We start from the raw sequence: 23,100 nt of genomic DNA on the forward strand, positions 1-23,100 counted from the left end.
AGTACAAAACATCCTACAATTAAGTCACCTAAGAGCTAATTAAAAAAAAGAACAAATTAAAAAACCCTCCACCCCGGAGTATACATGTGAACTAAACACGTTCAGTCATCTTTACACATTCTAAGTTTTTAATCCCATTTGAAAGAAATCTCCAAAGTTATAATACATATTTAGAATCAAATAAAATAGCCATTCTTACCTCAGTAACAGTGCAAAGCTTTTTGAGGTTTATAAAAGGAATTGGTAATTTCAAAAGTTTGTTTTGTTTTTTATTTTTTTTTAAACAGCTTTAATACAATTGTATTTTCAGTCATTTGATGGGTTGAAAACAGGTCACAAATTAGGGTTCAAGTGGCTCAGTACAGCCACAACCTCCAGACTTTCAAGTTCAGCTGCACACCACTACCAACCCCATCACAGAGGGTCACTCTGGTAATAAACCACAATATGATTTGCAAAATTTGCAGACTGTAGACTGCTCATATACAACTATCAGCTCTTTTAAGAAATTACTGTAAGTGCAGGGAAATCTAACCTTTCCCAGTTTGTTTAATAGAAGGTTTATATAAGGTTTTCTATACTGCACTTCTGAACAGATGTGTTCCATGTGAGTTTGCCTTGAGCTGGGACTGACTTATGATCTGCTATAGCACTCATGGAAGCACATGGCTGCCAGTGATTACTCTGATGGAAAAGAAAATTAAAACTGAGCTTCCTGCATACCTATTAAAGCAAAAAGAACATCCTAAATATGAATACATTGACCCTATAAAACTCAGTCTAACTCACCATCTATTGCTCCTCATCCAATGAACATGTGGCAGTTTATCTGTAAAGCACACATGGAGTGTTAGTTTAGTGTAAGTTTAAAGCTATAACAGTACAATACAAACAAGCAAATGTTTATTCATTTACTAAATGTACTGTTGAGTAACTTGAGGAATATTCTTCAATGTACACATCTGCTGAGCTGGCAGTAGTCAGAAGCCAAGAACTTTTGATTGTCAGGAGTCTTCTTTACGCTCTGACACTGAATTGCAGAGGACATTTTTGTCTGCACTGCATGTACTATAATTTAAAGACAGTGAACACACCCAGGGTCCCAGACATTTTCTGGGCACCATGACAGAACTCTAAAGAAAGAAAGAATTACAACATTTACTTTCCCCCAAAATCACCAGAATATTTAGCTTTCTATCTCTCTCTTGGTTTTACCACTGGTTCCATAATAAAATTTAGATCTCCATCTAAACCATCTGAAGCTTTTAACTTTATGCTCCAAACCATAAACTCAAATCTGAGACCAAGAACAGGCTGTTGCACTCACAGAAATCTTAATTTCATATAAGATTCATTTAGTCTCTTGTCTGTCCCCATTCAAATCCATGCTTTAGGGACACTCACACTCTTCCCTTAGTCTATACTACACAATTATCTCTAATGCTTGTTCACCAGCAACTTCCTACATGCTGTGCTGCAATCCTGGGCATTTTGACTCATTAACACTTCTCACCCATAAATACTGGAGATTAATTTGAAAATTGTTATTTCAAATGCAGTTTTAGTGTGCTTTTTGAGGTGAGCAGTGAAGTACTCCATCACCACAGATAAAGCATCACTGTCAAGTCTAAGTTCCAGCCAAATAAGCCCATTCTCGTTCCTATGCAGCAGCAGGGTTTCAGCTCACCTACCTCACTTGCTGCTGAGGCAGACCTCTCTCATGTTTCTCATCACCATTTCATCAGAAACTCCCATGTTCAGGCCTACACTTCCACGTGGCCTTACCCCCGTTTTTTTTTTTTTTTTCTTTTTTTAGACACTCCTCACAAAACACTCTAATTTTCTCAAGGCAATTCCTCAATTCCTTCAACGCCTGCTTCCAGCACTTCTATACACTGTTGCTCGTTGCTTCCTGCACCCTCCTCAGCGCCCGCCCAGCCCGGTCCCCAGAGCCAGCGGCGAGGACTGGGCCGCTCCTGCCCCTGCCCCTGCCCCTGCCCCAAGCAGGAACGCGGGGCACCCACCGCCACAGCAGTGCCGCTGCACGGCTGCTGAGGAAAATGTTCCACGTCAGCACTACCGACCAAGGCCATGCCGGCTCCTCCAGACAGTCGGAAGGCACAGCACAACCCCTCCGGGCGGCTGGAGCCCCAGCCCCACACGGCCGGCGGGGAGGGGAGAGGCAGCGGCCGCGCCGCCCTAGGGCCGCTCTGAGGGGAGCGGAGCAGCCGAGGGCGACAGACCGGGACAACGCTCCCCGGCACACGGGGAAGGAACCCTGAGCTGGGCCAGGGGCAGGGCCAGCAGCCGGACTCGACGATCCTCAGGATATTCTGTGATTCACTGAACTCTGGAGTCAGTAACAGCACAAACCCCCAGCGACCAGGAAGCCCCAGTCATCACAACTAGTGATGACAGCTTTGCTTTCCCAAAACAAATTCTACGCACGTATTTTAAACATACATTATGAAATAAATGTGGATCTAATTTAAGCTACATTCTTTCCCTCCTAGAATTAATGATTTCATTTAAGGCGGGGGGAAGCGGACCAAAGCCCACGGCAGAGCGAGCTTGGCGCAGGACGAGCGGCATCAGTCCCTGCCTAGGACACCACTGCCAGCCTGACCTCTGACACTCATCCACCCAAGTGCAGCGACAGGAATACTACAGCCCCAATCCCGCACACTTCAATACCTTAGCCAGGTTTCAACTGCTAAAATCAAAGACACAAAGGCTAGAGCATGCAAGAACCCTGTTTCCATAAGTGGTATTAATTACTGATAGAGATCGGTAACATCCAGCTTCTCAACACCTGAAAGGAGGTACACAGAAATAGTGGGTACAGCTGTTAACTCCGTAGTGTAGAGAAGTATGTATGTAGACAAGTTTCAAGGGATTGCATTATAATGTAATTAAGACTTATACTCTTTGGGCAGGTACATAAGCATTGCTGCTCAAGAGTAAAGAAGATCTGAGTGGCCTCAGGGTACAACTCCAGATGGATTCTCTGTGACAGTGTGGCCCTGTGTCTCTTGAGCACCTAACTCCTTGCCCCTTAACCTGTACTTCTGACAATCCCTTTAAATGCCTTTTGTCATCATGACTCAAGCTCTGTCCCAAATCATGCTGTGTCAGTTCTTTAGGATATACAGTTAATAACTCACTCTAACATTTGGCTAAAACACCATGTGATGCACCTGAATCACCTCAACAAGAGATGAATACTCCCTACAACTGCTATTAGGTGCTGCACATATTCTGAGAACTCAATTTACAATTGGTTTGGAACTCAAGCTGAAAGTGATTTAAGTATTTAGTCCTAAGGTCATGAGTCTTTGGGAAGAAAAGTCCCTGGATCCTTGAGAGCAGAAGAGTTCAGTTACTAATTTTCCCAACTCTTCTTTCCCACATTTTAGTGTGAGAATGTGATGACAGAGCTGCTATTAAACAATTAAATTATAGTACTTTTGGGAGTACTCTAAGGTTAGAAATGCAACATTTCACAATTAATATCTTGAAATTATTTTTCCTTTTGCAATGCAAGTTCTTAAAAAGTAACTTAACAGTAACTTAAAAACCCATGAATCTTGACATACCTTCAAACAGGTTATTCCATGCTTAAATGACAGTGGTTCCCACTCTAGTGTAAATATAATATGATGAAGCCTTTTAATATTCCACTCTTCCACAGAAATGGTTCTGAACTTGCTGATTTGTAAAATTCCTTTGTTTTCACCCCTCCAAGGGAAACAGATAGAAATTCAGATATTACGACAAAAGGCTTGCTTTTCTTGGTTACATTTCACAAATATCTTGAAAACCATCCATGGAACAAAAGAGTTTGCTACTCACAGGATGACAAAAAAATTGTTGTATTAGGAAGAAGGGAAAACCCCCCCAACTTTCACTCAAACCATTTCATATGCTAATAAATAAAAACAAACCAGTTCCTAAGAAAATGTATTTAATTTTCATGGTATGGAAATACATATTTTGGTTTTATTTCCATAATACAAAAATTTAAATATCAAACATTTTCTGAAATCTACCAATGCAGATCCTTTTTTAAACAAATAAAGGGCTGGTGCAGTTAGCAGGTTTATCACAGGTACCAAAAACATTTTTTACAAAGTCAGGTTTTAAAAGTGGAAACAACGGATGTGAAAACAAAGAAAACTACCTCCCACCAGGAAATGAATGTTTGAGAAACTTTAAAGTTACAGTTTTTTGAAAGGGTAAGGTATGTGTAAGGCTGATATTTAGATGAATACCACCTGCACTGGGTGTGGGGGTAGGAAACAGAAATTTAAAAAATGTTCCTGGATAAGGTAAGAGGTAGAAAGCAGTAAGTGAAACTGCAGTTCTACCTGTTTCCAGAATGCTGACGCATACTGATGCTGCCTGAAAAAACAGATAAATATTAGGAGCATGGTGGTAAGTCCCCAAGCAAAGGAAACAGCCTAGCACAAAATCACAGAATGCCAGTTCTTGTACAGTTCATAGCCAGCATGCCAAAGGAGGTGACCAAATGACATAGAGTCTTGCTTCTTAAACCTAGCATCAGTTACAACAACAAGGATTTCACAGGATCAACAACAAGTCATATACTAGGCGATATACACACGAGTAAAACTGACAGTGATTGTTCAAGAAACAGTTCAAAGTAATTAAACTGATGTTCAGGACAGATACTGCTTTGTTAACACCACTTTATTTAAATAAAGTATGGCTTCCAAGAGGTGTATTCTCTCAACTGCTTTCAATCAATTCCACGTGTTAAGGCAGTTGTTTCCTACCATGTTTCAGGGACCTCAAAAATTCCAGTGGAGCTAGTTGTGAGGCTTCCTAGAAGACAGAATCATGGAATGAAAATTACATCAAGATCTTTCTCTGTTTTTGTTCTTTCAGAGGATATTAAGACATATTTTCCTATAGAGGAAGGTTCTAGATACATTACTGGCAAGTCAGTATTTACAAAGAGGAACCAAGAGACTGTTTATGAATAGGTACTTACAAAAAAAGAAAGGGGAAAAAATAAAGATTAATTTCAGGTTTCTTAAAAAAATGGGAAATACTGTATTTTTAACCCTAGTAATTAGGTAATTTTGGTTTTGCAATTACTGGGATGACAAAGTTAAATGGTCTTTTCCCAAGCATTACTGCTAGAAGTGAAGACTTTCAAGAAAAGAATTTCAGCTCTGTTCAGACCTAGAACATTTTCAAACAGAACAGAAAACCATGCACACAAACATTGCACTTACCTGCTGGAACTTTTTCTGTCTTGATCTTCTTCAACTTTTTGGGTTTCTTCTTAACATCTGGAAGGGAATCTGCACAGGAATCTGTCTGATCATTTTCTGGATTTTGGCCTTCTCCCTCTTCCATATCATCAGAACCAGTTTCTTCCTCAATAGGACTCATGCTTCTCTTTCCTACTGTACTGGTACCTGTAAAACTGGAACATAGAATAAAGTTGATTATGAAAAGGAGTAACTACTACATAGGTACATGATGTTGTACATCTATTAAACACTTATGAAAGTAAAAATTAAACTGTTGTCAGTGGTGTACCATACAGTTACATTATCTGAAAGATCTGGCTTAACTATGAAATTCCACACATTTGCTATCTAATCCAACCTTATGTAGATCAAGGTATTCGTTCTTTGCACTACTGATGTCTCAGACTTAGCTGCTATTCTGAGATCACTCATCTGAAATGTAATCAAATTAGTTCTCTATCCCGGCACAGTTTTACATTTTATTCTCATAGTCATGCAAGCTCTTTAAAGCACTGTCAGTAGACAACAAATCATGCACAAGTGAAGCCTCAAAACCATATCTTGAAACTGAAGGAATCTACATGCTAACTTCACCTCTCTCCTGGAACTACAGGTAGGTTTAAAAGCATTTCTGTATAAAGGTAGAGAAAACCATCAAGCTCCACATATAAACTTTAAATCCAGCTTTCAAGTGCAGAGTCCTATTATTCATTAAAATAATTCAGTGTTCAGTAAAATAAAAAGCACAAAAAACTGCACACTCATTTCATTAGTAGCATTTGAATGAAGTCTGACTAACACAGTATAAAGATGAACTCAGAGCTCCACTCTATTCAGTGCACTCTGAAATAACCTTGCGTAGGCTTTCATTCCACTGAAATGCTATTGCTAAATTTCCTTAAAAGACAAATGACAATATTAAAATCAAATTAGCATTGAGTATAAAAGAGAATGCAGTAGCAAAGGGGCTAATTAAAAAACAGTTCCCCTTATGAACTTCTAGATATGTAAACATCAGCTACTTAAATATCTAATGCTTTTAGAACAACCGATTTTAAAAAGGGTGGTTTCATGTTTATGAACTTCTATTTTTTAATTAGAATTACACAACATGGCTGTATGCACCTAAGCCACGTTCTGTGAGTTAAATAAGTATTAATACTAAGTTATAAAACAAAGCTTTACAAGGTTCTTTTTTTCTTTTTAATCAATAGCAGGGAATTACTGTGATTCAATAAGGTTTCAGCTAAAGAAGAACTTAAATTTTGCAGTATAGTTTTGGCTTTGAAATGGAATTTTTTCAGCTGAAGGTTTTGTAACTTAAAACAAAGTCTGTCTGGGATGTCCAAAAGCAATAAACAAAGATGAAACATTATTACATCTCATGCTCTTACTTCCACTTTAGGAGCACAAACACCATTTACTTTGATGAATAGCTGGTTTTTCCTCCAAACATTCACACACAGAAGGGCTTTTTTGCATGATTTCTTACAAATCATCATTTTGAGTCATACTACAACCACCACCAATAAAAAGCTGGATAGAACTGTTAATCCTATGTACACACTTCAATATTGCAAAACAGGCAAAAACTAGGGTCGTAAAGAAAAAAGTCTAGGGAAGGAAGAGCATTTAGGAAATGAAAACTACTATTATTTTAAAATATAGTTTAGAAAAGCTTGTAAGAATTCTACTTTGGGGAAAGCCATTCTGAAAAATACATTAGGAAGAACAACCTCAGGAGCCATAAATTATGATCCCAGGATTTGTTCAGCACTTGGCTCTCAGAAGGGAACTTGCACTCATTGTAGGAAGAAGATCCCTTCTTGAATGTCTTATGGCTGAATTTAATGTTTTCTAACTTAACGCTGCTGTGAAGTTACTGCAAATAAAGAGAAACAAGTTCTTGACCTTCAGTGCACATTTATCTGGGTACCAATGAACAATGGAAAAATTAGTTTTAGGCCTTATGGTCCTCCTGCAGGTACCTTAAGGGGAAAAAAAACCCACTACTAGAAAGTGGCAGCACAAGATACAAAATAAATAGATTTTATAATGAAGAATAGTTGTCTTCCATTCTCCCAAATTATTGTTATTTTATATTTATTCATTCATTGACTGCATAGGTCCCAGAAGGGAACAGGGTTAATTTTTTTACATCTTGTTCTTCTTTAGCCTTAAATAAGATTAAAGATTACAGCAGCATTATTTACGTGCTTAGTAGTAAATAAGCATGGCTGCATATACAAGTTAGAGTACTACTCAAAGTTCAGTTTTCTAATTATAAGTGTTATTTTGGATATGTCCACATCTGCCTCAGCTTCCTCATTCAGCTGAGACACAACTGAACAAAGTTAAAGATTCAAACACAGTACTAGCTTTCAGTCATTGTCTAATGCAGACAGACTTCTTTTATGATCCTTATGACCATTTAGACACAGATTTACACCATCCTCTAACCACGTAACACTTGGGTTTCAAAAGACACCTGTACAACAGCTATCCAGGCAATAACTCTATCTATTTTCTAGAGAATATATTTCCAGAGGTACTAAATAACAGCAATCCAACTAGTACCATGGCAATTAAATTGAAAGGATCAGCAAGTGGAGGGGAACAAAAGGTAGGAAAACAATTATGATGACGTAGCATTTAAAATTATCTGTTTTGGAGAAGCATGTCTGAGTTTTAAAAGAAACACTTCATCAAAACAAGGCATTTGGAAGGTTTGGATATATAAGGACCTACAATTTCATATAAATTTAATTTACACAAAAATGTAAGTTGTCTTGAAACAACATTGAGGGGTGGGAGTAGATACTGATACACCATAAAAAATAGTCATTTCAGCTGAAGAGCAGGTGAAATCACCTAAAATAACACTACAATGTTGAAACACTATAATAATTTACTTGCAATATTTGTAATCTATACCCTTAATACCTCAGCTTTTGTCAATTCTTATTCTTTAGTCAGTAATAAACCACTGTAAACAACCATTGCTGTAATAAACCAAAAGAGTCATCAGTAGAAACACTTGCACATTTCAAAAATTAGATAATCTTTGGCAAAATGAAGACATCCAGGGAAGTGGTGCTACAAACAGCACCCTGACTTGACAGAGATGCAGCACTCACAGTTTTAGGCAGAATATCTGTAAGGCAAAGTGATGCATCCCTCTCTTGTACTTCATATGAGTCTTTAGCCATTGCTCTTATTCTATTTTACTGCTTCCAGATGATGATCAGGAGAATAAGTAAGTACTAATAGAGTAGGGTACCTAGTTTTCCATAGAGCATACCCTATTTGACTTTTCCTGCTATGGTTTAACACTATTTGGCTAAGAAAAAGCTCTTAAAGCCATGCATTTAACAGTCATGGCAGAGCTAGCAGGCAGTCATTTACTAAGCACAACACAGCCAGTTCCATCTGTTTCCTAAATGTGTTCTGAATAGCAACAGATTTGGACAAGGGGATCTTATTTACTACTTGAAGTTTTGTCAAATGCAGCAGTCTTTCTTCTACTTCTCCACCTTACATTAATAATTAGGCATATTTCCACTGAAATATTTTTTTCTATTTAACAGTAGCATTAGGTTATATGCAAGTGATATATATTAATTATAAATAATTTTATCGTGTGACTGCTATTAATACTACTAAACTTTATTACCTGAAGAGAAGTTCCTCTACAATATAGGACTACAGTTTTATCAACATGCTAAGAATTAAAGAACCTTTGTTACAAATTTATCAATTTGTCAGTTTAAGACAGAAGTTCCTTACAAGAAATATTCAACAACTTCCTTACTGAATGAAAAAGTAGCCAGGACACATTGTCATCATGGAGACAAACAGCTAATCTGCAGCTGTGCTCCTTGGCAGAAGCTGATGCAGCAAGCTTATTAAATAATAAATAAATAAAGGATGTAGTAACATGAAGCTATTATAAGGGATCAGCTGCTGGATACATCACAGTACTGAAAGCTCAGCTAGATATGACTTCAACTAATCTGGACAAATATACATGCATGCATACATATTTGTCCTGATTGTTTATATAAATACTAATATTATACTTTATATCAAATTTATTGTATATAATAGATAAAATATAAATATTTTTATATACCTTTATTAAAAAAAAGTGTTAGTCTTGAGTGAAATTAAAGACCATAGTTTGCAGGTCCACACCCTAGCTAACCATGTAACACTTCAGAGGAAGCATTTACAAAATTATAAAATGACAGAAGAATTAAATATAACTAGTAGCAAATAAAAACAAATGAAGAAAAACATGTCAAAAGACCTGCTTGAGAGGGCATTTGGGACAGAACCAAATCACTTCATTAATGGAATAATAAGAGAACAAAAAATTATGTAACATCAGTTACAACAGATGCGTCAACAAAATAAAGGCTGTTGTCCAAGGCTATCAAGATACCGACCATGTGAAAGCAAAAAGCTACTTCTTGTAGCATTTTATAGCACTAGTTGAAAAAATGTATTAAAAATTTTCAAGGAGATTAAGTGCTTAGACTAACAACTGATTGGGGTATGTTAGACTTCTAGGGAAAGAATTTACTGAAAATTTTGTTAATCAATTTTCCAAATTAGACATTTGTGATGGATCTTAAACTTATTTGCAAGAAAATAGCAAATCAGCTTTCTCCACTTCCTGTTCTTCATGAGCTGCCACCGTTACCATCTGCGTGGAGCCTGTGAGGTTCAACATTCCTTGAGAGGAGACACTTCCTCTGGCAGAAACAAAACTAGGACTTAGTGTTTCTTTGCAGCAAAGTCAAGGTGTAGTAAGTACTTCCAGATAATGAATTAATTAGACTACTTAATAGTCTACCACATTATTTACAGAGCTAAGCCTTAGCGATGTGCAGGCTGCTGCCAGGACAATCCTTGAAGCTCCTCATCTCCTCACAGCATGGTCTCCCCAGGACTCCTGAGTAGAACAATTCCATTGAACTAACTTCATTTGACACAGACTGTATCACCTTCCTCCACATGTTTTTTTGAATCAAACATGTCTATAACGCATTTAGAATTCCCACCATGACAAAAGCCATGAACATCTGACAGCTTGCCAAAACACACACCTGCAAAATCGTAATGTCACAGGAAGAACAGAACAAGTTTAGCAAATTTGTTATATAACAGATGAACATCTACAGGAAGATAAAACGAGGACTAGAACTTAACGTAGCATTTCCAAGATAGATAAAGCAGAAATACCTCAGCACTGGTTTTATGACCACCAAATTTGGTTTGTGTAACCATGGGGCAGAAAGGAAAAGGAGAGAAAATCCCCAAAAACAAACCAAAACATCTGCTTAGAGAAATGTAACTACCACACTCCATTCAAATTTATTTTCATATAGAATTTATAGAACTGGGGGGACAGTGCAGGAGAAGGGAGGGGGAAGAATAGCAATAATCTGATAGGTTATTTATGGAATTATATTAACACTAAAAACTCTTCACAAGCTCAGCTACACAGATGACTGAGAAAGAAGCTACCTGTTACCATAATATCCTAATAATAATAATAACAAACATTAAAGAATAAATAAATAATAAAATAATAGCAGTAAGTAAATATGGAACAAGAAATACACACAGCAACACACCAGACAGCAATGTACCAGGACCAAAAGCAGCATGTCCTAATTTAATTTCATCCTTAAGTAATGAACTAAAGCCCTTTTCAAGTTTTATACTGAAAGCTTAAAGCCATGTGAGTATCATCATTTGCCATCCTATTTCTGAAGCGTAAGGACAACTTCATCAGGACTGCTCTAGAAGGGAGTTCATGCCATTCTTTGTGGCACTATTATGACCACGGAAAGTCAGCCCAAAACCAACATGGTCTTTGCAAGGATATGTGATGACAACTAAGTATCCACATGACACAAGCCATTCACAAGTGTCATATGAATAAAGAAAATAACTTTTAAATTTTGGTTATAAGAAATGGTGCTGCTACATCAAGCTCAGAAGCTGTGATGTGACCTACCCTCAAGATCCCAGCATTTAAAAATCTGTCTGATCACATTCGTGATTAAATTCCCTCTGGTCCTTTACCTATCATCTTGTGACAGCTGATGTACCACTACTGATTTATATGCAAAGAAATACATACAGAAGAATGTACTGTATTAGTTAAGAACTACCTGAAAACTTCTAGACTTTGGATAGAAATACAGTAAGAGCATGAGCTAGCAGCACAGCCACCTCACCTGTTAACACAGTAGTATCGACTCTGGGAAACGTAAGGTGCGCACTGGGTTTTTAACCTCTTCCTCTCCATCTCCTTCCAACTATCTTCTGTACATTTTCTCTTGGCCTGTTTTTCTTCATGTTTTTTCTCCACATATTCTGCATATGTCTGGATCCTATAACTTTCAGCATACTGGCTGGTGTTTACAGCTGTGGAAAGGAGAATGATATTATATACAAAACACTTGAATGATGTCATACGCTCGACTGAAATAGCTTATTTTGAAGAGCAGAAGGCTGCAAGCTATTTGTTCTGTTCACAAAACAATTTCTAGTTCCATTGCTAGCAATTAAAAAAAAAAACAAAACAAACCCAAAATACCATATTCTCTAGAAGTCACAATGTCTAGACTAGATGCTCAATGCCCTTCTCAAAGTCAGACTTTGTGCAAAAAGAGTTAAATCTACTTAAGACATTTCTTTTAAATTAGAAACTATCAATTCTTCAGTTGTAACCCTCTTCCAGATTGCTTGTTGGCAAGAAAAGATTTCCTGGATTTTTTCCTTTTTAGTCTCATTACTTAACCCAGCAGGTTTATTTTGCAAGTCTGCCAGGAAAAGACGACATTTGCAAAGCCTTTGCCAAAACTCTGTTTGATTGCTGTGAAACATAAGCTTATTTGAGCTGCATTTTTGGTTGCACAAGATATCCATGGAAGAAGCACTTAACTAGTAGCCAGCTGTTCCATCCTGGTATCTTTCTAATGTCTGATTTCCCTTTAACCAAAAAAAGACTTGAAGTTCAAGGTAGAAAGATTTCTGCCAATGCAAAATTAGAAGCACTTTAAAACTAAAGAAAATAACTTTCACTGCCTCCACTCAGTAACAATTTAACAACATTCCTACAAGTCCCAGCATCTTCACAGCTCTCAGCCTTTAGTCTGTGAGCCAAGCTCTGGCCTGATGCCATCCCTGTAACAGATGAATCAGCAAATTAAACTGACTGTCAACTGGTGTCTTCTGCTGCTTTCAGGCTAACTCTCTGAAAGAAAGTATTGTAAACCAATCAGTAAACCAGTTTAAATGTAAACAAAACAAAACAAAACCTCCCTCCTCCCAACCTCAGATTGTTTTTCTGCACATTTTAAAACACCACAGTTGTGGTGGAGACAACATGATTTTATTATGTACTTCCAATTCTTTAGAGCAGTTTCAGATGCATACCCACTTCTGGATTCTAGCTAAGCTGTTTTAAATACAAGTATTCTGTGCTACCTCTCGTGCAAGCACTTGAGATGGAAGGCTCCAACATTAAATTTCAGAAAAGGTGAGGAAGATGGGTGGATGTGTTTTTTTCTCCTCTTTCAGGATGGATCATCCATTTTGTCTGTGTATTTGCTGTGTAATAGTGAAATGAGATATCTATAATACCTGCCATGGTATATACACGCTGCTGTTGCAACGTACATAAAACCAGGAAAGAGTGTTGACTAATTTTAATCCCAAGTATAGATAGCAGTAATTATGATTAACAACCCCATAAGATTGCTGCACTAATCAACAAGTGTCAGACATACCTCCTTTCACCTCCCTTATATTTGTTTTGAATTGCAAAGTTACAGGGTCTATTTGTAAGAATTAGGACAATATTTATTGCCCATCAAGTTATGGGGCAGGCATCATGAATGAATTAATAAGGCTCACTGGAGTTTACTGCATGCCAGCCAACATTCCTTGGGGTAAAATTTGTTTAGTTAAACTCAAGCATGTTTTTACTTGCTAAAATCCAGCACAAAGTAACCATGGATCATCTGATACATACCCATTTGTTAAAACACAGTAACATTATTTGTTTTGCTACAAGCTGTGAACCAAAGTTATGGGTCTGCCATTTAATTCCTTGACAAACTCAGCCCTATTTTAAAGAAGAAAAAGAAATCATTTGAGGCCTAAAGATAATTCTAAAATAAATCTGTGTAAGAGTCAGTATTTTTGTACAAAGTCAACTTCGCTTTCTTGAAATAAAGAGTGTATTTTACAGCAATCCATTCATATGGCACAAACACACACAAATACTTTTATGTACATACATATATAGCATGTCTATTTAATGTAAAATATTACATGCTGAATAAATTGCTTCATCATGGAAAAACTGAAATGAAGGCATATGGAGGAGTCAAAGGAGCCACACAGATAAAACAATCTTGCATAGTCTTGAATTGAAGAGCAGCTTCCTGTTAAAGAGTTTCATACATTTTCTCTGATGCTTTTTTGGTGAATGCTGTCCATATTGATGAACAAAGCAAATACAGTTACGTCACTCTGCACTCACAGCAGCAGAAATGCATTGCTAGAATGCTCTGTGAATTCTAAAAAACTGAAGGGAACTCAGGGAGGCTATTTACTTATTTCTATAAATTGTAAGATGAGACAAATCTTTCTGTGAGAAACCTGACCTAGTAACCAACACCATGTGACTGCATTTCACATTAACAGTAGCCCTAAAGTTTCAGACTCACAGCAAAACAACAGTAATTTCAAATTATTTTAGAAAAGCATTTCTAGAGGATGGTACCCTCTCTCATTATAAGGGAAGACATCAAACAGGCTGAGGGTCCAAGAGGAATGCGTACAAAAATATTCCTTTGTCAAGTTGTTGCTTTTATGCATAGCAACATACTGACAGATGGCCACTGACAATATTAAAGCTCTTAATAAAAAGTCACAATAAATAATGTTGGTGAGCTGTGTAGGCAGAAGAAAAGCCACAATATATAAATACAATAAACACACAGAGCTATACAGATTAATGCTGCTGTACTAAACACTTAAGCTTATGAAATACTGAGGTAAAATTTCACCTGTGAAGCCTTTATGTGACCTCTGTATCAATGCTGCATTAATCTTAGCTGATCATGTTCTACTTGAAACAGGGGACTACTGCCTCAGCCAGAGCAATAGTGTGCAATTAGTGAGTAGCTAAGTCAGTATTTTGTTTTATTCTCAATACTCACCATATGGTTCCACAGCTTTACTTATTGTCTACTAGGGCTATTCATGCCACATGTAACAACAGAAGTTTATCATGATCTCAAAGTGCACAAGCATAGTCTAGTATTTCAAAGTAAAACTCGGGAGTGGAAGCAGCAGTGCTGTGTGCCTATTTTATCAACAGAAAGCAAAGATTCAACATCCTAAATTAGAGGGCATTTTTTAAATTAACCTAAATGGAATTAAACTGTCCCCTACAGAACATTCAGGGCTGAGTTTTTCCAAAGCAAATGTACAAACATATTGCCAGAGAAGCCATAAATCCTAAAGAAACAGTACATGATCATGCAACCATGGACATTATCAAGCAGAATTCAACTATATTTTGTTAATATTAGTGAAATTGTCAATGTAACATTAATGGGACCTTTTGTTAGCCTATATACGGTTTTCAGTCTTTCAAGCATACCTGGACAACTTCTGCTGCAAGGCATCAAAATGTTAACACATGACTAATTAGCCGGACCAGTCTCTTAAGTATACTTGATAACAGCAACTATCTGTAGGCTGTACCCAAACTGATAACACAAATTTGTACATGATGCTGCCCATCCCTTTGTTTTCCTCTCCTGCATCAGCTTAAGATAGAAAGTGCCTATACAAATTCTAAATAAAAGAGCATTGTACAAAGGTTGTCCTCTCTCCTGGTATCTGAATGCAGAGCAAGGAGCAGTATCAATGCAGAGGCACAGCAGCTCTTCAGCTTGCAAAGGAGGATGGCAAGTTAAGAGAGCAAACCAAAATGAGGTTTGAACTTCTGTGTTGGAGAACAGGGGAGAATGGACAGGTGATCTGAAAGAAGATGATTCTACAGAAGGAAGATGAAGTGCAAAGAACAAAGCATGCCAAAAAAGAGGAAAGATCCTTATGCAAAGCTTAAAATATTTTCCTCAGCAGAGAACAGAGATGACAGTGTAAATTCACTGAGATATTTCATGCTATGCACATGAATGTAGACAGTTATAAAGGACTTTAACTCCCTTACAGATGAAGTTATTTAATTACTGAAAGAACCCAAGCTACCCTTCTTTTTAGACCAGCAACCTGAACAGTCAAAGTTGGATGACAACATTCAAGGAAACCATGAGCTTAACATCAACCCAAAGCATTAACTGAGGAGTCACAAAGTTAACTGCACAGAACATTTGAGGGGCTGAAGTGGTTGAGACACAAATACTTCAGGTTACACCCATTTATTCATTAAAATAAAATACTGTGTTTACTTTGACAGTTAAGACAAGCTGAAGTCTCCCCCATTTCCCTCCACCATTTCTAGACTATCTGGATGGAGTCTAGACCCTTGTAAGTCATGGGATCATTGAAACAGCACTTATTCCATACTAACCTCTCCAAATGAAAAGCCAACTTTATAAAAACACAAAGCTGAAGAGCACCCAAAGGCAAACTTATCTAGCCAATCAAAAATCTTAAGAGCCAGAAGTTGTATGCCAAAAGTAAGTTCTGGAATTTCTTCTGTTTATCAACTTTAACAGTGCACAGTGTTTATCTTTTGCCACACACTTAACAACTATGTGCTCCATGTTTGACAGAAATGCTGATGCCACTTGCAGTGCAACTTAGCAGCAGAGATTCTTGTCTCCCACATGTCCAACTAAAGGAATATTAACCATTTAACAAATTCTTATTAATTACCTACTTTGAACAGCAAATCCCAGCAGAACATAGACTGTGTTTAATGTCCGCTAGAATTTTCAGGTGCTCGTAGCCTGGAAATCAGTTTACAGCACAGCATATTGCAAAAAGTTAAGACAAATCAGAGCCATCTAAACCAGGGCTTTCATACACGTGTTATTTGCTTTAAGATGACATTGTGGAAGCCCAACATTAAGTGACACAGAGTCCACTGGAAGCCAAGAACCTTCCCCTGGCAAGGGTCAGGTCCAGCTTGCACAGACAGGCACGGCAGGGTGACTGTGCAACTGTTCTCTAGCATCTGTCCTGCTGCAGCTTCCACTTCAGCTATAGAGAGCAATATCATTTTATACAAGAACAAGCTTTTCTACTCATAATGAATCTGAGAGATTGCCAATGTGCAAGTCGCATAAATACCCAAATAAGTGAAGGTTCTTGAACATTATCATAAGCAGCAAAATGAGATGTTTAAGGCATTTGACTCTTCTTTCCCAAGATTTGTGTTTTGTGTGTTTTAAAGTGTGCCACATCCAGTTGGAAAGTTAGGAACAGCTCCAAAATTGACTATAAAAATACTGTCCTTTTCCCTACTTATTTTTTCAGAGGAAATAAAGTAGAAGAGGAAACAAGTCTTTGTATATTATGCAAAGATTCATACATCCTTCAGGGTAACACTTCAACAATTAAAACATTGGAATGCACATTCTCCCTGGCAACATAAACACTCCTGATTGCAATGGAAATTTGAAGAGCTGCTTATCAGCTAAATTCAGCTAATCAAATGTATACTTTATAACAGAAAATCTTATGGGTCAATGTTTTATCAATCAGTTTTGGACTACGTTTCAATGGTTACCATCCATGGTATTTACCTAACTCAGGCACATTGTTTTAAAGAGTACTGGGGATGAAGAGGTATATTTTATTTATATTTATACATATTCAAAATACATTTTTGAATCAGCGAAAAATCAGACATATTCCCAGGATGCTGATGAACAGGTTTTCAGCCCATTTCAAATACTAAAGCCAGGAGAGTTAGAAACAACAAAAATAGCACAGCATAGCAGCAACAGCTTATGCAAAGTGCCGCATTTTGAGAGGTCTGTCATTTGTAAAGGTTAAGCATGATAATTAATTACTTGAAATATGAAAGACAAGTATCAAAATTTCAATACTACCCTTAGATACAGTTACACAAAACTAGTCATATAGACAAATCATATTTCAAGTTGTCTTGCAACACCTATGAAGCTGACTAAAATTAAAAGGCACCGGAGCTAAATTGTTAAGGAACCAGGCAGATCCATCAACTGGTTATGTTGAGCATGTGCATCAAGGGAGAATGGCAGATCACTCAGAATTATTTGCTGTTCAAGCCTCTAACTTCATCTTAGTCCAGCCAAATATTCAATACTTGAACCACTACTGCAACAGAAAAATAAAGACACCTCCCAGATATGAATAGGGTTTCAGAATCTGATAGATCCAAATCAGTTAACACTCCATGCAGATAATCACAAAACCAGTCCCATTTTAATCACTTTTGCACACACAATTTCCTTTTTAAAAAAGATGCAAAGCAAGTCTGGATGTTTTTACAGTACTTAAGACTTCTCTGTAATGGAAATCTGAACACTTTAGGGGAAAGTTCCATACACTTTCAATGTCCTCAATCCATTTATGTCCCATAGATGTTTTTGTTGCACTTGTGTTTCCTTAACTATATGTACATCTTAATACTAGCTCAAAGTCAGAAACCTCTCTAAGAGGTAAGTACAGAAGTGTATCTGTAGCAACATCTTGCCTTGTATTCATATTGCCCTCCAAAGATGTGAAATACCAATAATTTTAAGCAATTTTACAGTAAAAATCACACAGGTTTTGGTAATTGAGGTTGCTTTAGTTTATCAGCTTGGTTGGCTGACTGCTTTCAGTATATGAATTTCTACTAACCATATTTCATAAAAATCTATGAAACAATATAATCACCTGAGCTTTCAAACAAATAATGTTTCCCAGTACGCAGGCCACAGAACAAGCCTCCATTTGTCAAAGCACAAAAAAAAAGACAACAGAGCAGTGCCAGAAAGGTTCAGTTTCAATATTCTGCAGACATTCAGTTCTTTCCAAAATATGTAGTTGCTATAACAAAAACAGAACAAAAAACCCATAATCAAACTGAACAACAAGAACAAAAAGTAGTGGTGATAATGTACATGCCAAGCATTCAGATAATGGGTAAGTAACCGAGGTGACAGAAGTGGGGAATTTACTGTAGCAGCATCTAAGAAGGATTTATTTGACATATTTATTTATCTGGAACTTCTCATTAGAAGTTATTTCATTCTTACATCTATATACAGATAAAGAAACAATGGCTCTTGCTGCTATGGGGCAATTGCTGTAAGGAGGCTGCTGGTGAGCCCTCAAAATCCTCTGCAGAGCTATGAATATATGAGGAATTATGATAAACACTCCCAGGATGTTAACAAGGAATTAGAGAGATGCACTGATTATATATCCAGATCCTGAAAGCTTCTTTATTTAAGCTTAGTAAGGATAGATGATGGCAAATTCAGTGGGTTTTTCTGATCTGTTTTATTTCTTTTTAGAACTTAATTGTGGGAATTCTGCCTGGATAGCTCTTAAGTGCAACAAGATTTTAAGCCAGTTAATCAAAAGTGCTGCGTATACTGCTGCTCTCACTGGCTCCACAGCATTTGACACAAGTGTTTCAGTAAATGGGGATGACACCAACAGAACATATCCCAAATTATCATCTATAATGGCTACTTCCAGCCACTGTTGCCTGAAGTAAGGGTATGGGTCAGTACTCAAGTACATGCCCAAGGAATCTGAGAAAACACTAAGAGCTTGTGGATTCAACTACAGCAAATCAAAAATCTTTTAAAAAGCTCACCCCAAAACACAAATAAAACCACTCCAAAACAATATAAAATCCCCAAACTACAAACAACCCCAACCTAAAACCCAACACACCAAGAAGATTGTTTTCCCACATAAAAGCAATATTTTCAATTGTTCAAACAAAAATTTAAAAACTTAGGTCTGGAAAGACTGCACATCATTCATACACAGACATACACATACACAGTCATACACATTAGCAGTCCAGGCTCTTCAGAGAGTATCATTTTGCTTATGTTCAACAATGCACCAAAAAGCTTCTCACTGCATTTGTTCCTTTCAAATGTAAGCCAAACTAAATATGTATCCGTCCAAAGGGTATTTGGGAGCAAAGACCACAAAAGTCTTTGATAGCTATACTCTGGGCAAAGTAATAGTAAATTGCCTCAATAAATAATTCACGAAGTGAAGAAACCAGCACTACTCTACCTACAGGTTTAGGTACTTAGAGGATCATGGAATGAAACACAAAACACTCAAGGAAGTCCAATTTGGGCTTATCTTTGCTGCCACATGTGTTGCTGCTATGGAAGCCCAGCTCCTCCAAGCAAGTCAGTTGTTTTGCCACTACAATCACAGACCCTGCTGGCTCAGAGCATTTTGCAAGAGCTAGTTAAAGTTTTAATGCTGAAGTAAATCCAACAACACTTACCTATTTGTACTTGCTCTGGCTGGCTCAATGATACAAATGCTGATGTATCATCAATCCATGAAACCTGAATGTTACCTAGAAAAAGCAAAAGAAATTATTATGACTGTTTTTATTTTAGACTCAGTCATGGATTTTTATCTGATATGCCATGACATAAAAAAGCCAATTAAGAGTAACTGCACCTGAGAAGGCTTTTGTCTACTGTACAGGTGTGTAGTTCATACCCAGTTGCACAAGGGCCTGGAACTGTTTAGAAAGCCAGGGCTGCACGAGCATCCTGTACACCCCCAGACCTTCACATCCTCCCTTCATGGCTTCTATATGAGTCTACAAAATAAACTGAAGTGATTTTCTGGGAATTTCAGCCCTTCACTTAAATAAATAACAGCTCTTTGAGTGATGATAAATTCCAGTCAAAGGGGGTAGGTAAAAGATTGATCATATCAATGGAGAACTCCATTGTTGGGACACAAAATTTTCATACTCTGGTTTGTTTGAATCCCACTACACATCATTTCCTGGATGTGAAATAAAAACTTAATTTAAGTCAATATGAGGACAAATGCACAAAATCATGGACCTCATTTGGAAGCTGTTACGATGGAACAGTGACTGGGAATAAGTTCCTCTATTCATCAAGCAGTTAGTGCATTTTCTATGTGAATGGCTTAAAATGTCACATTAGCACTAAAAGAACTTATAATCAAGCAAAAGCAGAGGAAAGGATTCCCATTCCAGACACAAGGTCTTATTATAGTCTAAAATGCATTCACATCTCCTGTCCTTATCCAAGTGCTTTATTGTTAGTACAATTCAGATACTCAAAATCGGTGCCTTTTTTTTCATGTAGACTAGAAAATCAAGTTATATATAATGTTACACCACCATTTAATCTTCAGACATTACAAGGTTAAAAACAATGATGCAAAAGGATTTAAAATACATTTATTCTCAGTTGTTTAATCTACTGAAATCTAATTTAGTCTACAGGTTACGAGGTTATAGAAATGTCTTCTAAAATCCAGCCAGATTATAAACAGATTTTCTAATTATAAAAAACAAAAGCCTAGATAGATTTCATTTGCATGCTATACATTTGAGTAGCCAGCTATTTAGCAGTTTAAGTTATAATCATTTTGATCATTGCCAAAAACATAATTAATTCAGTATGATTTCTGATAGCTCCCTGTAGTGAAGGGCTAAGGCCTTTTAAGATGAACCTACACCACGAAGTTAGAATTTCTTTAAACATTTTTCAGGGCACATGAATTCAATTTCTAATAATTCTCTCTTTGAAGAACATAGAGCTTTGCTGCCTATGGGTAAGGCTCTTTGGTGTAGGGAGAACACCCTTTTGGCAGGACACTAACATCTTACAACACAAGAAAAGCCCAAGCTCACACATTAGTGCAGCTCAGAACTGTAGTGAATTTGGTAGGACCCTGACATGGATTTTCCTTTAAAATACAGAAATTACTGTACAAATTCATTACTGTACAAATTCATACTCTACATGCATTGACAAGTCTTTGCTCTAGAACTATTCATGTATCAAGTTGTCCATTTTTGTATTACTAGTTACAAAATTTTCTAAACATTCATTTCAGACATCTGGGACCCCATTCTGTTGTAACTCTGGAACACAGAAATGCTGGCCAGATTGTGTCCCTTTTCTATATATATGAAGTTAATTAATTTCAATCTACTTGAGCAGACTGAAAGACAGAGCAGAAAGAAAAATTCTCCTCAATATCCTGCAATTGTGCCCTCAGTACAAAATAAGGAAGAGGATCAGTGATAGACAAAAAAATGTCCTGAAGGAATTCAGCTACTATTCAAATGGACTTTAGTGTTCATATTTTCATTAAGTGCTAATAAAAATAAATTAATAAAAATCCAACCTATTGGTGGCACAGCATTTCAGTGTCAGATCCTTATTTATTATTGCAGAAATGCTGCTGCACTCTATATGACTTCTGACTTTGTACTTTTGGCTAATAAAGTGCTTCAATACCAGTCAATGTATGTTGCTTTTGTACTCAATTTACACATTTTAAGTACAGAATTTAAAGAAAGTCAAACATTAAATAGCAGACACTGAGTTCCAATCTGAAGTGAGCCACAATAAATGCTCTCGTGCAAGTCTCCAGGCTTAAGAGATGCTCTCTTCAGATCACGCCACATTTCATCATTATTAAGAAGTAAGAATTTAGGGGAGATAAGATTAATAAATTAAATCATTCAGCAATACTGCTAAGCATTCAGTAAATACTGTGCATTTCAAAAGCATGGTGAAATGCAAATAAAGACCTGGAAAGCAAATGCAGCTGCAGCACAGGGTTTGGAAATCACCAGAGCCCCGTGCCAGCTCACTGCAAGGCCAGCGCAGATAAGCCATGGACAGCAATGTAATGAACACCAGCTCTAGAGAAATAAACCAGGAAATTTCTCTCTCTGCACTTCTAGAACACATCAAATCTTCAACACTTTGAAGAATGCCACTGGTGGACTATGACATGAAGGTTAAAGTAACATGTATTTCTTCTATAAAGAAACTCAAAAGTTCTCCATATATCAGCTCAAACATGCAAACAAGACTAAATCCACAGAATAAAATTATACCGATGGATTACATCACTGAAACATTTTCCTTTTTATACTCTGTTCTTATACATTTCCTACATGACTTTTACTGGAAATTAAGCAATAGTTTTCATAATACTTTGATAGTATAAGTTTTAATCAAAAGCCCAAAGACATTAACTTAAGTAGAACTTAAGGCTATACACTAAAGTGCTATTCTAGAAAATCCCATTTTAATGACTTGGTATTTCACATCAGCATGACCAACTAAACAATGCAAATTTAAGAATATAAAAAGTGTTCCACGAGACTGCAGAGTGCTGCATGTACTTGCACAGTGAAACTACATTCACCCCCCTGAGACTATAAAAACATCCTGCATGAACAGGTGTCTACTTGGTAGGCAGGCAGTCCTGAAGGATTTCAGAATCATGAACACCCTTTCTAGAGTAGCAAATGTAATTGAGTTCCAAGTGTGACACTGCAGCCCTTTCAGCTGTTTCACCATATTTCATTAGAAGCTTCATGGAAGATTATAACTCTTCTTCAATTAATTCTAAAATTTTTGTGCTGTAAAATTCTACTAATACCGTTTGATTTCAAGACACTTTGCTTTAACTGATGTAATAAATTAGGATAATTCGTGTCTGTTACTGTCTACTTATTTTTTTTTGCTTTTGGCAGACCTCTCAACCTCATGCTGCACCACTCTGC

At 37.0% G+C, this 23,100-nt stretch overlaps 1 protein-coding gene across 8 annotated transcripts in view; it reads right to left on the minus strand.

Annotated features, from left to right (window-relative positions):
* Positions 1 to 3,896: 3,896 nt before the first annotated feature.
* Positions 3,897 to 23,100, minus strand: part of PARN (poly(A)-specific ribonuclease) — a 45,325-nt gene continuing 26,121 nt past the window's right edge. For 3 of the 8 annotated variants that reach the window (XM_062503332.1, XM_062503333.1, XM_062503334.1), the window contains 4 exons: positions 19,804 to 19,878; positions 11,534 to 11,723; positions 5,262 to 5,455; positions 3,898 to 4,845 (listed from right to left, as the gene is read on the minus strand). In XM_062503332.1, the coding sequence (XP_062359316.1) occupies positions 4,793 to 4,845; positions 5,262 to 5,455; positions 11,534 to 11,723; positions 19,804 to 19,878 (512 nt within the window). In that variant the 3' untranslated portion in view covers positions 3,898 to 4,792. Of the gene's footprint in view, positions 4,846 to 5,261; positions 5,456 to 11,533; positions 11,724 to 19,803; positions 19,879 to 23,100 lie in introns of all 8 variants that reach the window. The other 5 variants (XM_062503337.1, XM_062503338.1, XM_062503336.1 and 2 more) reach the window with 3 other exon arrangements.

Source organism: Cinclus cinclus, chromosome 16 (assembly GCF_963662255.1).
Source record: "Cinclus cinclus chromosome 16, bCinCin1.1, whole genome shotgun sequence".
In the NCBI taxonomy this organism is placed as follows: domain Eukaryota; kingdom Metazoa; phylum Chordata; class Aves; order Passeriformes; family Cinclidae; genus Cinclus; species Cinclus cinclus.